At 38.9% G+C, this 13,416-nt stretch overlaps 1 protein-coding gene across 15 annotated transcripts in view; it reads right to left on the bottom strand.

Annotated features, from left to right (window-relative positions):
* TENM1 (teneurin transmembrane protein 1) overlaps positions 1 to 13,416 on the bottom strand; it is a 1,415,133-nt gene that overhangs the window by 216,129 nt on the left and 1,185,588 nt on the right. For 12 of the 15 annotated variants that reach the window (XM_075132522.1, XM_075132521.1, XM_048862940.2 and 9 more), the window contains 2 exons: positions 9,053 to 9,145; positions 6,841 to 7,079 (listed from right to left, as the gene is read on the bottom strand). In XM_075132522.1, the coding sequence (XP_074988623.1) occupies positions 6,841 to 7,079; positions 9,053 to 9,145 (332 nt within the window). The remainder of the gene's footprint in view (positions 1 to 6,840; positions 7,080 to 9,052; positions 9,146 to 13,416) is intronic. The other 3 variants (XM_048862947.2, XM_048862948.2, XM_075132525.1) reach the window with 1 other exon arrangement.

Raw genomic sequence — 13,416 nt, 5'->3', positions numbered from 1 at the left:
TAATTCAATTGCTAGATAATGCACCTCCCTGGTAAATTCATTCTTTGTTTACTCTTGAGTCCCTTTTATTTTCCGATGTGTCATTGAGAGAGGTGGCTGTTTATTCCAGCTACAGTCTCACTGTGGGGTGATGGAAAACCAGTATCACTTTTTTTTATAAACAGAAATGCAATTTTATGTCTTTCTGAATATGTTTAATACCATTAAGTCATTGCAGTATCCATAGTTTTGGTATAGTTTTGGTACAATTATTTTTAGTCCATGTTTTTTTCAGTACCTGTCAATGAGTTTAAAGGTTATATAGGAAGATACTATAAGGATGTTAAAGGATTGTGAAAATTAATGTGACACCTAAAAGAATCATACAGTAACTTTTATCATCTACATACTGTACTGATATGCAAAAATAAATGCACTTTCATTACTCTATAATATCCTAATTTAGATCATCTAAAAAAAACCCAGTAGGGGCGCAAATATGCTTACTCACCCCGGGTGCTAAAATGCCTAGTTACAGCTCTGCCTTATCTGTATTATATCCACTAACCAAGCCCATCAGGACTACTTCTAACATGTCACAAAGTAAAACTATTTCCCCATGTTTATTCAAATTTTTGGCTTGGCTAATTACAAATATAATTGCAAAATTTGGAGCTGGAATCAGGTTTGGATTTCCAAATTTTTGGCTTGGATAATTACAAATATAATTGCAAAATCTGGAACTGGAATCAGGTTTGGATTTCCAACACCCACTATGAATGGGGGGTGTTCTGATCTGGGGCTTAGATTTGGGTCCATCTGAAATTGTGATATATAGCTTTTAGGTTTAACAACAGGAAAAACAGTTTCAACAGCACACTGAGTTGCTGAATGATATGCATCAGACCAGGCTTACATATTAACAAAGTATCTACATTCATTTGGCCTGAAGTCACAGCTTCCCACATGGCAACAGGTATTTTATTATAATAGATGGACAATTTGATTTTGTCATTTGCAAGTTTCCCCTTATCCTTCATAATAGTAGTAGTCGTAATAAAACAATAACAACACCACCACCTAGCACTTACATAGCACTTTTAATCAGTACATCTCAAAGTTCTTTAAGAAGAAGGCCAGTCTCATTATCCTCATTTTACAGATGGGGAAACTGAAGCGCAGGGAGATAAAGTAACTTGATCAAGGTCACCCAGGATGTCTGTGCTAGAAATAGAATCCAGGTCTCCTGAGTCCCAGATCAGTGCTCTCTCTAGTATGAATTTGATCCTGCAACACTGAAGTCAATGGGAGTAGGAACAGGTTCTGTATGCATAGTTTAATGATACCACTACACAGTTTGGACCCAAGCAAGTAGTTCTTACTCAGGCAAAACTTCCCCAGACTTTAACAGAACTTCCCTTGAGTAAGGATTGAAGGATTCAACCCAAAGTGAATCACAGTGAGTGAAGGGAAAAGATTTGCAGAGTGAATTTTAATTGTAGATTATTGCACAGAGTATGATTACAAAATCTTTTCATACATTCACCTACTCTTATTTAAAACATGAACATTTAAACTCTTGGCATGAAAAGATATGCAAATATGAAACCCTAGTGAACGAGTGAACTTTCAAAATAGTTTATATGCTATTATTCATCCCTAACAAAGGAAAAGAATTAAGGAACCTGACTCATAAGAATAGACTCTGAACATATTTAGATATTTAATCTGCCAGATATGGGCATGGTGAATATTAAATCTGAATACCCCAATTAACAAGTATCTGAATTTACTACAGAACTTTTAGAACTGAAACACTTTCCTGGATAAACAAAAAGAGAGATGGATCTTGGGAAACTACCCAATTTAACACACACATTTTCTAGTTGAAAAATTTAATGAAGGTGTATTTTACAATAGAAAATGTACATTAAATTTACATTTAAAGATAATTTATTCTCTACTATCCTTCCTACAGAATATTTAATATCTAGTAAAGAAATACATATTTCTCACACAACTAGAAGGCAATGTTCTGTCACAGACATTGCTGGGAGGATTATGATAAATAAGACGTGCACTTAGGGTGACCAGATGTCCCTATTTTACAGGGACAGTCCCGATATTTGGGGCATTTTCTTCTATAGGCGCCTATTGCCCCCCACCCCCATCCCAACTTTTCACACTTGCTGGTCACCCTATGTGCATTTAAGGCACTCGTGGGGCTCTGTGGGGCTTATCCCACCCTTTGTTCAGTACATTAGAAAGGCTAATAAGGAGGCAGGACTTATGGTACTACCAGTGTGCTGATGGTATCCAGCTCTAATCTCCAGTAAAGGTGGTTAGGCACTTTGCCCAGTGGCAGGATGAGGGATGAAGTGAGATGGTATTGGTGGGATAAGGAAAGCAACCAGATGAAGTTGAAAGAAAATCTACCCTCCAATTGTTACACAAGTTCACAATAGGGGCAGCTTATTACACACTCATCTGCTTTTAAACCATCACATACCAGCAGTGGCCAAGCCCACTTTCCCATCGGCATTAGACTAGAAAGTCAAAACTTTCCTTCTGTTGTTAATAGCATCTAGGTCTTTGTTACCTGTTTAGATTACTGTGGTCTTTGTCACCTGTGGCTAGATTACTTCAATGAGCAATTAATGGGGCTACACATTGAATCAGGTGTCAGAAACTTTGGTTAATACAGAATTTGGCTGCATTTGTTAAACAGAGCTTCTTGAGAGACATATATTGTGGGATGGGGGACCTGGGATCACAAGAAGATAACACTGCTGGTTTTGGTTGAGGGCTGATGGTGCATGCTGGATGGGGGTGTCTTCTTCTGAGTGGGAACTGATGCTGTGTGTTGCTGAGTAAGGGAGTTGAGGGACACTTAGAGAAGGTACTGTGTATCCTTTCCTCCTCTTCCTATCAATCCACTTGCAGTGTTCTCTGCTTCAGGGAAGCACTGCTTAAAGATAGTGAGAAGCTGTGAGAAGGAGACACCTCATTATCTTTAAAAGCTGGCAGGGAGGGTTTGAAGAGTGACAAACTGCAGCAGCAATGGGGAGGCAGAAACAGGAGAAAGGAGGAAGAACTACTCCTCCTTCCTTCTCCTTAGCTTGCTCCTTCTGGGTCCTAGCAGCCATTAGCCATTTTAGTCTCTTTTCTATGCCTCCTCCGGCCACGCTTTTGCGTCTTGCCTCTGGATCATGATCCTTAGTTGTATATATTATTCTCAGGCTGGAACAGTGATTGTGCCAACTCCCACTTAAGTTTTCCACACAAAAAACACTTATTCAAGCTTTGTGCATACAAGATGTTAGGCTACTGCTCACTCCAATACATATAAATGAGTCCTGTACGTGTAATTTTCAATTGGAAAACTGAAAGCAGTTCCAATGGCTGTTTAGTTATGATACAACTCTGTCTTGGGAGATGCTGGCCAGATAGCTGCAGCAGGACACTCCACTCAGCCAAATACGAAAGAGCAAGATAGGGTTCAGGTAGTGGTGGCATAAAATAACTTAGAGAGTTTTGTGTTTGGTGGAAAGACAGTTTTTCACAGAGTGAAAAACACCAAGTGGAAAACATCAATGTGTAGGATTTTCAATGACACTTAAGGGAGTAAGGCACCCAAATCACTTTGAAATTCAATTGGATTCGGGGACCCAAATCCCATAATACACTTTGAAAATTCTAAGTAACATTTTATTTTTCATAAACATGGGTTTTCCATATCTTTTCAATAGATTCAACAGCAGTGAAGTTTCTGGCACATCTTTAGAATATACTCCCTGATATTATTATCATACAGACAGGTTTTATATTCAAAACATTATTTTGTAAAACTGTAAAAACAGTGTTTGTGTTGAAGGTAGGCTCCTCTCTGGGGATCTGGGGCTCTTCAATGTTCTGAGACAAAATTAGCATTGCAGAACAAAGCAAGATGTTCATCAATATCAAACTTACATGGCAGCATTGTTTTAATTACCATGTATGCTCTCACTCTATACACCAATGTGATGTTTTTCATCTTTCTCAGGGTCCAGTAAGAAAAATATATTACTTACATTTTTAATTGAAAATATTTAATCAATCAAATGCAAAAAACAACAAAAATGAGGGAAAAGACACAAAAAGAATTCTTGGGATATATTTTTTGATACTGGAAACTGAAGTCCACTATTTAGTCACAAAACAGCTACTGTTCATACGAAACAGTACAAGGCAAAACAACAGCAATGCAAACCACATTGTCCCACTAACGTACCCCTTTTAGGTATATATGAGAGGGCAGTTCAGCCTCTGTGTCCCTTCACTGAAAGAATTTGATGCAGAGATTGACAAAGACAATATCACTGGTGATAGAGCTTTTGTAAAATGGAATCTGTTTGCTAGAAACAGCACTGAAAACAAACTCATCACATAGGTCACTGAGCACCAACCAAACGTTAATGACTTTGTCATTATTAACTTAGACCAAATTTGAAATACAGACGAGAAGCAAAAAGGTTTCTAATCCCATAACCCCTGAGGGCATGTTTACACTAAAAACTTAAGTTGACCTGTATTAGGTAGACTCATAGCCGCTGCAGTAATTACTGGAGCCGTGGTTCATGTCACACTATCCTCTTTCGGTCGATGGTGCATGTCCTCATCGGGAGCGCTTCCATCGAGCTAAGAGGGGCAGTGTGAGGAGCTGAGAGCCCACGCTCTCAGGTCTGCTTGCAGCTCCCCACCAGGAGCCTGGCTGCCCCGCTGGCTGCCCCCAACCTCTGTTCCCTGATCTTCACTGGGAGCAGAGCAGCCATCCGGGTCCTCGCCATCCCACTCAGCGCTGGGAAGCCGCCCGGCTCTCACCTCTCTGCTCTCTGCTGGGAGTGGGGCAGCTGCCTGGATTCCCAGAGGGGAGTGGGGAGTCATGAGCCTTGGTGCAGCTGGGCACCTTGTGGGGAGTCTGGGCAGCAGCCTGGCTTGGAGCGGGGAGCTGGGACCGAGGGGCAGTCCAGCTCCGAGTGGAGAGCTGGGCAGCGCCAGCAGCCCGGCTGGGAGTGGGGAGTGCTTTCTTGTCAGTTTCACTGACAAGAAAGCCCTGAAATTGACAAGAATGGCAGCCAACAGCAGATATAAGTAATACAGTGTCTACACAGACACTGCATTACCCTAACTACACTGATATGAGCCCTACCCATCTTGTGGAGGTGAAGTTATTATGTCAGTGTAGTAGGGCACTCAGATTGGCAGGAGCAAGGCTGTAATATGTACACTGACATAGTTACGCTGACATAAGCTGCATTTGACAGGTTTCAGAGTAACAGCCGTGTTAGTCTGTATTCGCAAAAAGAAAAGGAGTACTTGTGGCACCTTAGAGACTAACACATTTATTTGAGCATAAGCTTTCATGAGCTACAGCTCACTTCATCGGATGCATACTATGATGAAGTGAGCTGTAGCTCATGAAAGCTTATGCTCAAATAAATTGGTTAGTCTCTAAGGTGTCACAAGTACTCCTTTTCTATAAGCTGCATTATGTCAACCTAATTTTGTAGTGTAGACCAGGGCTAAGTCACTTGATTTTTTTTGCATGGTAGCACTTTAAGAGATAATGCCAATCTGTATCTTCTAGTACTGCAATATAGTTCCTGTAATTATTGATTCTGAAGGGTGTATGTCCAATGACTATGCAAAACTATATGTAGACGCTACACACTTGGTGGTATTGCAGATATCTGGTATATCTAAACACCTCTGAATACTTTTTTGCTAAGTGGTGCCCTCTCTTTCAGATGACCCCATTTTTAGTATTCATACTCAAGGCACAAATATGTATTGGATATTCAACTTTTGCTTGCTTATGAAGTGATCACTATATAAACTAAGAAATAATAGAGTATGCGTGTGTGTGAGTGTGTACACAAATCTACAAAACAATTCCATTTGTTTGAAGAATATTACAGTCATATGTTTTAGAATTCAAGACAAACATATATTTTATAAAACTCAAATTTTAAACTACAAAACCATCCAAATGTGGAGACTAATGTGCAATGAAACTAAAATGTCATCTAGAAAGTCAATAAGATTTGCTGTCAGCTGAGTATGATTTTTAATCACAGTGACTCCAAGCCCACCTACAATATTCTTCTTCCGAAAGGAAGTAAGGAGAGTTTAGCCATTTTGATTAATTCTGTCAGTGCACTGTAATAACAAAACTGCAGAGTTATTTACTAAGCAAAAATGAGCCTGAAATGAATTAAGAGTGCATTTCAATCTGTACAACATTTTTTTTAATCAAACATAAATTCAATATAGCAACAGCAAAATATATCTTATAAAGAAAATATGGCACAAATATTAAGTATATTTAAAGATAGCTGCAAATCTAGTCAAAGAAACTGAGATTAAGGAGACAATATCAGTGTTCTAATTTGTGATCACATCACAGAAACTAAATGTTGCTAGCAAAGCAAAATCTGACTGGAAGTTATTTATCAACATTATTAAAAGGAATAGAAGTAGCAGCAAATGTTATAACTCAGTGTGAAAATCAGACCAACTTTTAATTTAAGGGAAAGTGGTCAACGACAGCAATTAAAACCAGTGGGAGTCCTCAACTAGTGTAAACATGTTGTCTTGAATAATATTTCTTGTTTTTAATAGGTAGTATTTGTGGTTAACAGAATATGAGTTGATTAGAATTCCATCTTATTTTCAATCTCTGGCCTAGGTTGTATTTTGCTCTCTGGGATTTATGAAGCACTCCCCTGCAAATGTTATTAGTAAAACATGATATTTATATTAAGTTGAAAACAAGTATGGTAATTGAACAGAAAGGGTAAAGAAAGGAAACAAAAGGCTTACCAATAACATAGGCTAGCAACAGTGCCAGAGTAACTGTAATAGCTGTAGCACTCAAAGCAGTGCACTTCCAGTTGCAGCACCTGTGAGGTTTGTTAAAAGTGAAGGCAGGTCTAGAAAATGTACTTCTAGGAAGTGGCCTAGGAGGTGGAGAGTAAACGGTATTGGATGTTAAAGGATAGTTCTGACTGGCTGCACTGAAGATAGCTGAAGAACCAGATCCATGTTTAAATAGGAAATGCCTATGAAAAGAAGACAAAGAATCATGTTGTAAAAACCAAATTCATCCTCTAAAATAGAGAAATCAACTGCATAAACATTATGTGATAAATACTTTGGGTTCCTACAAAGATATACCACAAAGACAGAAGATGCATGCATGGGAGCAGTCTCTGTTTTCTGAGTCTGAAGTATAGTCTTTAGCCACATTCGGACTTTCTCAGTCATTTATTAGTAGGGCTTCCGTTTTGGGGGGTTTATTAATTTCATTTTTTGAGGTTTATTTTAAGTTTTACGTACATGTCCAAAAATCAGGGTGGAGGGGGGTTCAGGGCTCTTTCTTTGTATATACTGTAGTGAGTAATGTCTATGATATATATTACTCATTACAGAAGTAGATATTGTAACGAGCGATCTCTTTGTAATTTTCCCTAGTGCACTTTAATGTAGTTCTGTTTCAAAGAGCACTACATTAAAGTTCACTAGGGAAGCTTTAGTGCTTACCAGCAGGGTTCTACACAGTGCAACATGCTGATGTGCTTTAGAAAGCAAACCCCCGTAGTCCGCATTACTGGTCCATGTAGACAAGCCTTTAGATACAAGTAACCATTTCCAGTATTTTTCTAGTGATCACTGGATAAACACCAATTTAAATTTATTTATTTATTTATTGTGTATTAGGGTGCTCTATTGATGTTTATTGTCGAAACCCAAAAATCAGAAGCCCTATTTATTAGTAAAAGAAGACAGAGGAAATGCATTCTAAACTGTACTCTCAGTAGCCCAAATCAAGAATGTTAAGAAATGATTATATTGCAACAAGCCCATTTGACCTTAAATATATGTTCATGACAAAGGTACAATTAAATGTACAATGGGGCGAGTATAATATTCAATATTTTTATTGTAGGATTTTAAAGGAAAGGTTAAAATTCTCAAAGATGCTAGATCATACAAAATAAAGGGTAGAACAGTTTAAGTTTTTAAAGGCCTTTGTGCTCAAATCTCTTCTATAGAAAGAGTAAATCAGAATATAAATTCTCACATTAAATTTTTTTGTCATCCACACTGGGGGATCTTTTGATGATCCACAAAGCCAGATTCTGAAACCCTTACTTATATTGAGAAGCACTTACTCATCCAAGTCTTCAGTGGGATTACTCACATGCATGGGCACTGTTTAACATGAATAAGGGTTACAGAATTTGGTGCTTACATATGAGCATCTCATGTTACTTTTCTGCTCAGCCTATTCGTACACATTTAGGATTTCTTTATTATGCACTCACATTTCACAATATGTTGTGCATATAATTTCACAACAAATATTTTGAGTTTGACCTTTATGCACCACCTTACTTAACTGATAGTAATTCTCTGAATTACTCAATACAATAATGTTATATAAAATATTTGATTTGTGTAGATTAAAGAATGTTGTATATCATCTAAAGAGAATTTATCCATATTTCTACCATTTACATTGCATAGAAAATAGCACATGCATTTTAGGACTTAACACTTTGCTTGTCACGTCAGAGAAAAATCAAATAGCTCCATTACTACATTTAGTATACTATTTTTAATGGTCTGTTTTGGGATTTCAAGTTCAAATTAAGACTTAGCTTTTTATCAAGGACCTCATCCAAGGCCCACTGAAGTCAATGTAAAGATTTCATCTGGCTTTGGATTGGACACCTCAGCAATATATCAGGAAATTTGTTTTGGTCTACAGTAGGAGCCTTACTTATAGGATCCTGCATTTGCCTACATAGTCTATCTCTCAGGCATCACACCACTGCAGTCTCTGGGTACCAATAACATTACATAAAACATCAAACCACCTGTAGGACTATATTCTTCTCCTTCCCTCATATTAGACTGTGCATAATTATTTTGGGTGGAATATTTCTTTCACTTATCTTTAGGGTAATGATACCAGGCCATTCTTTGAGTTGTTATGGTGAAAAGGCTTTTGCAAAGATGTGGGTCTTACTTTTCACTTGGTAGGTGGCAAGATACGTGGTCATCCTGATTTCTGGTGGAAGGGAATTCCACAGCCGAGGGCCAGCAAAACTCCCACTCACTTCTATGGGAGCAGGATCGGGACCACAATGTGAAATAAGGAAAAAGGATAATAATAAATTCTTGTTTGTTTTCCCAAGTCAATATTTCTTTAATTGGTTTACAATTTTTGGACACAATGAGACGAAATTGTTATTTCCTTTAAAAATGGAGACCTATTGGATTTTGAGAGTTAATGTAAATGGTCTAATATATGCAATATTGATTGTTCTATATTGTACATAGTTCAAAAAGATCAGAGGAAAAGGCAAGGAAATGCTGAACTGAAAGCTATTCTTAAGGCTGTAATGGTCTAGTAATCAATAGCCAGCATAATTTCATTCTCTTTAAAAGGATTTTAAAATGTTGGTTCATAGCTTGATGGCAAAATATTTCAAAGTACAGAATATATTTTGTGTTAATACAAGAACAGTATTTGAATTAAACTACATTTGAGCTAAATTCAATTCATATCCCTTAAGATAGACAGAGGTCTATATATGCAGTTAGGAGAGTTTATGTAGCTGTAGTTTATTATTATACAACTAAGCAGTGGCGGATTAATGATTTTGCTGCCCCTAGACCATGAAATAATTGCCTCCCCGCCACCAGCAGCTCACCTCCGCTCCGCCTCCGCCTCCTCCCCTGAGCGTGCCGCCGTGTCATGCTTCCCCCCGCTCCCTGCCAGTGCTTGTGCACGAAACAGCTTCACGAAGGAGGGAGGAAGAGGGGGGAACGCGCTGCGCTCAGGAGAGGAGGCAGGGCTGGGGCGGGGATTTGGGGAAGGGGACCAATAGGGGCAGGGAGGGGGTGGGGAATAGGGGCGGGGCTGGGGGTGGAGGGCACGAACCGGTGCTGGGGGAAGCAGCCTCTGGCTGGTATTATAAATTTGCTGCCCCTACAAATTTGCTGCCTTAGGCCTAGGCCTTGTCGGCCGAGGCGTTAATACACCGCTGCAACTTAGATTAGGATGTAATGCTACCTTAAAAGTGATCTACCAATGATGTACTATCAAGAAAATGGCAGGTTTCAGAGTAACAGCCGTGTTAGTCTATATTCGCAAAAAGAAAAGGAGTACTTGTGGCACCTTAGAGACTAACCAATTTATTTGAGCATGAGCTTTCGTGAGCTACAGCTCACTTCATCGATGAAGTGAGCTGTAGCTCACGAAAGCTCATGCTCAAATAAATTGGTTAGTCTCTAAGGTGCCACAAGTACTCCTTTTCTTATTAAGGATTCTGTGTGCTAGCATCATAATAATTATCAGTAATTACCACAACTATTATTTGAATGTGTTTGGATTTCAGAGACATCTTTGTCCATTTCTGATTTACTTTAGAAAATGTGGCCACCAACCTTTTGCATGCAATTTTCACTTCATGCTCTTGAAACAAAAATACCAGTGAAAATTCAAAACAAAGCAAACAATAGTATCATATTATATTTTGGCAATGTTTTTGGAGACCCATACAGAGTAATCCAATAATAATTACCCTTATGATAGTGATAAAATACTGCTACAGTAACCAGGTTAACAACACATAACTACCCTTTTTTATATCTAACCTGCTGAGAAAATTTCTTTCTGACCTTTCAGAGTAGCAGCCGTGTTAGTCTGTATCCGCAAAAAGAAAAGGAGTACTTGTGGCACCTTAGAGACTAACAAATTTATTTGAGAGTGAGCTGTAGCTCACGAAAGCTTATGCTCAAATAAATTTGTTAGTCTCTAAGGTGCCACAAGTACTCCTTTTCTTTATGACCTTGTTTTCCCAGCAATGGCCTGGATTAAGTAAAGGACATTGAATCACTTCCAGATGTAAAGAGTGGGGCTGGCAGTTAGCTACTTACCCCGAGTCCTAGGTTGAAATATCCAGGTTTTAAAGTCTCTATGTTCATTTTTCTATTTAAAATATTCTCTCTCTCATTTCCATTAAAATGACTAATTTTTGTAAGAGAAAAAACAAGGTAAAGGGCAGCGTTGAAAACATTCCACTGGTAAAGCTGGAGAAAATAGGAATGCAAGAGAAACACTAAAATGTCCACAAGATTAATCTGCGTTGCACATATGAAATATAAAAGTCAACTGCATAATTAAATGGCCACACAACTGAACTTGCACATATTTTCAATTTCAAGAAATTGAAATTGCACAATAGCAAAACAAACTACTGAATGTCTGAATAATAACACATCTGGGAAGTCCTGGGTTTGGTCATCTAAGCATTTCAATTCATTTTCAACTCAGTCATCTAATTGTATCTCCAAATGTAACCGTGGTTGTCACAGTAATTCTGAGCTAGGTGCCACTGAGAGAGGTGAAGGAGATGTGGAGGTGTACAGCTGCTGAGCTTACAAGGTGGAATCCTCTCTGACACTGTCAGAATACCTTCTTGAGGTTCCCCTAAAGCACACGTTAGAGTGGCAGCTACAGCAGATTTGGAGAGGTCCCAGTACACTTGCCCTTCTGTTCTGGTTAGAATGGATTAAAGGCAGAGCCATGGACTCACGGGTTCTGTCTATACTTGCAGGTAGGGATCTGATTCCCAGCTTGTGTAGACAGACTCATGCTAGGTCTCATCGAGCTACCACACTCAACTAACAGTGTAGCTGCTGTAGCACAGGGGGCTGTGAGCAGAGGCATAGGCTAGCTAACCCTAGAGCAAACCCACCTGAATCCTGGGGGTATGTACTTGGGTGAAGGGGCTAGCCTGCGCTACCATGGCTATACTTCTATTTTTATCATGCTAACTCAGTAAGTGTACATCTACAGAAGCTGGGAATCTCACCCCTAGCTTGTAGCGCAGACATAACCTTTGAGGTTAGAAACCTGAATTTAGATTTCCATAGTGGTTTCTAGATATCACTGTTATAGGAGCAGCACAAGAACCTAAACAGAATATAGTTGAAATACACCTGGCTTTACAATAAATCACCAGTAAAAATGGATTTGCTGCCATATTAGTTCCTAACAGATATTTGCCTATATCACAAAAGACCTTGTATTTTGGCACAAATATACGGTGGCCATGCTACTATTTTTAGCATGCTAACTTGATGACAGAAATCATGACTATGTCTATGCGAGCTGGGAATCACACCCTGAGCACCAAGTATAGATGTAGATATAGTTACCTGCCTCTTTTCAGACAGCCACCCCTGCAGGGGCACAAAGAAGAAGCATGGATTGCACTCTTCAATAACATTCTGGCAAGTCCTTGTAGAGAGGCTACCCAGAACACAGCTCTTGGTTTGGAAAACACTTCTCTACCCGCAACAAGGGGATACCAATGGTGCTATACCATGTACCAACAACAAACCTAAACTATAGCAAAAACATAATGAAACCCACTCTCTTACAAAAAACAAATACAAGTGAAAAATGGGATATGGCTCATTTTTAAAAGCACAGGACCAGATGCTACCCTGAATTATATTCCTTGCAGCGTTGTTCCCCATTCTGTCTTATTATGTGCAAATACTGCTGGAGCAAGAATGCATATAAATGAAGGGGAAGGGAACAAGTGGTCATGCAAAGCTTTCTCTAATTTGTCACTTAATCTGATATTATTTTTACATACACAAGTGAGATAATTTTTAAATGTCCATGATGCAACTGTATAATCTGTTAGGAACACACCTGCATGCAAAACATAGGTATTTCAAATTGGACTGGTCTCTTAAATTGCTCTTATGAAAATGTTTCTTTTTATGTTTATCTTTACATATTCTTTTAAAATTTTGCCCTGTAAACCTGCGGATATGATAGGATGTGTAAAGAGTCTTTTGTGTTACCCATTTATCGCTGTATTATAAAATACAACAAAGAGCAATGTGCTTCTGATTCATGTGTTTGAATTTCTGACAGCCTATGCAAGCTTTTTCTGTTAACCTTGTAACCCCACCTCAAGACTCTGACACAGAAATCTGGGACAACAATTATATAAATGCAGGACAAAGAGCCAAAATCAATCAAGAATAGGCTCTAATAACGGCAGTGTCAGAAATACAATATTAAGTCAAAGTCTTTGTCAAGGTTCCTCCCCCACTCTGAACTCTAGGGTACAGATGTGGGGACCTGCATGAAAAACCTCCTAAGCTTATCTTTACCAGCTTAGGTCAAAACTTCCCCAAGGTACAAAATATTCCACCCGTTGTCCTTGGACTGGCCGCTACCACCACCAAACTAATACTGGTTACTGGGGAAGAGCTGTTTGGACGCGTCCTTCCCCCCAAAATACTTCCCAAAACCTTGCACCCCACTTCCTGGACAAGGTTTGGTAAAAAGCCTCACCAATT

Source organism: Caretta caretta, chromosome 9 (genome assembly GCF_965140235.1).
Source record: "Caretta caretta isolate rCarCar2 chromosome 9, rCarCar1.hap1, whole genome shotgun sequence".
Classification (NCBI taxonomy): Eukaryota; Metazoa; Chordata; order Testudines; family Cheloniidae; genus Caretta; species Caretta caretta.
The sequence above is the reverse complement of the archived record's forward strand: the minus strand, read 5'-3'. Positions and strand labels throughout refer to the sequence as shown.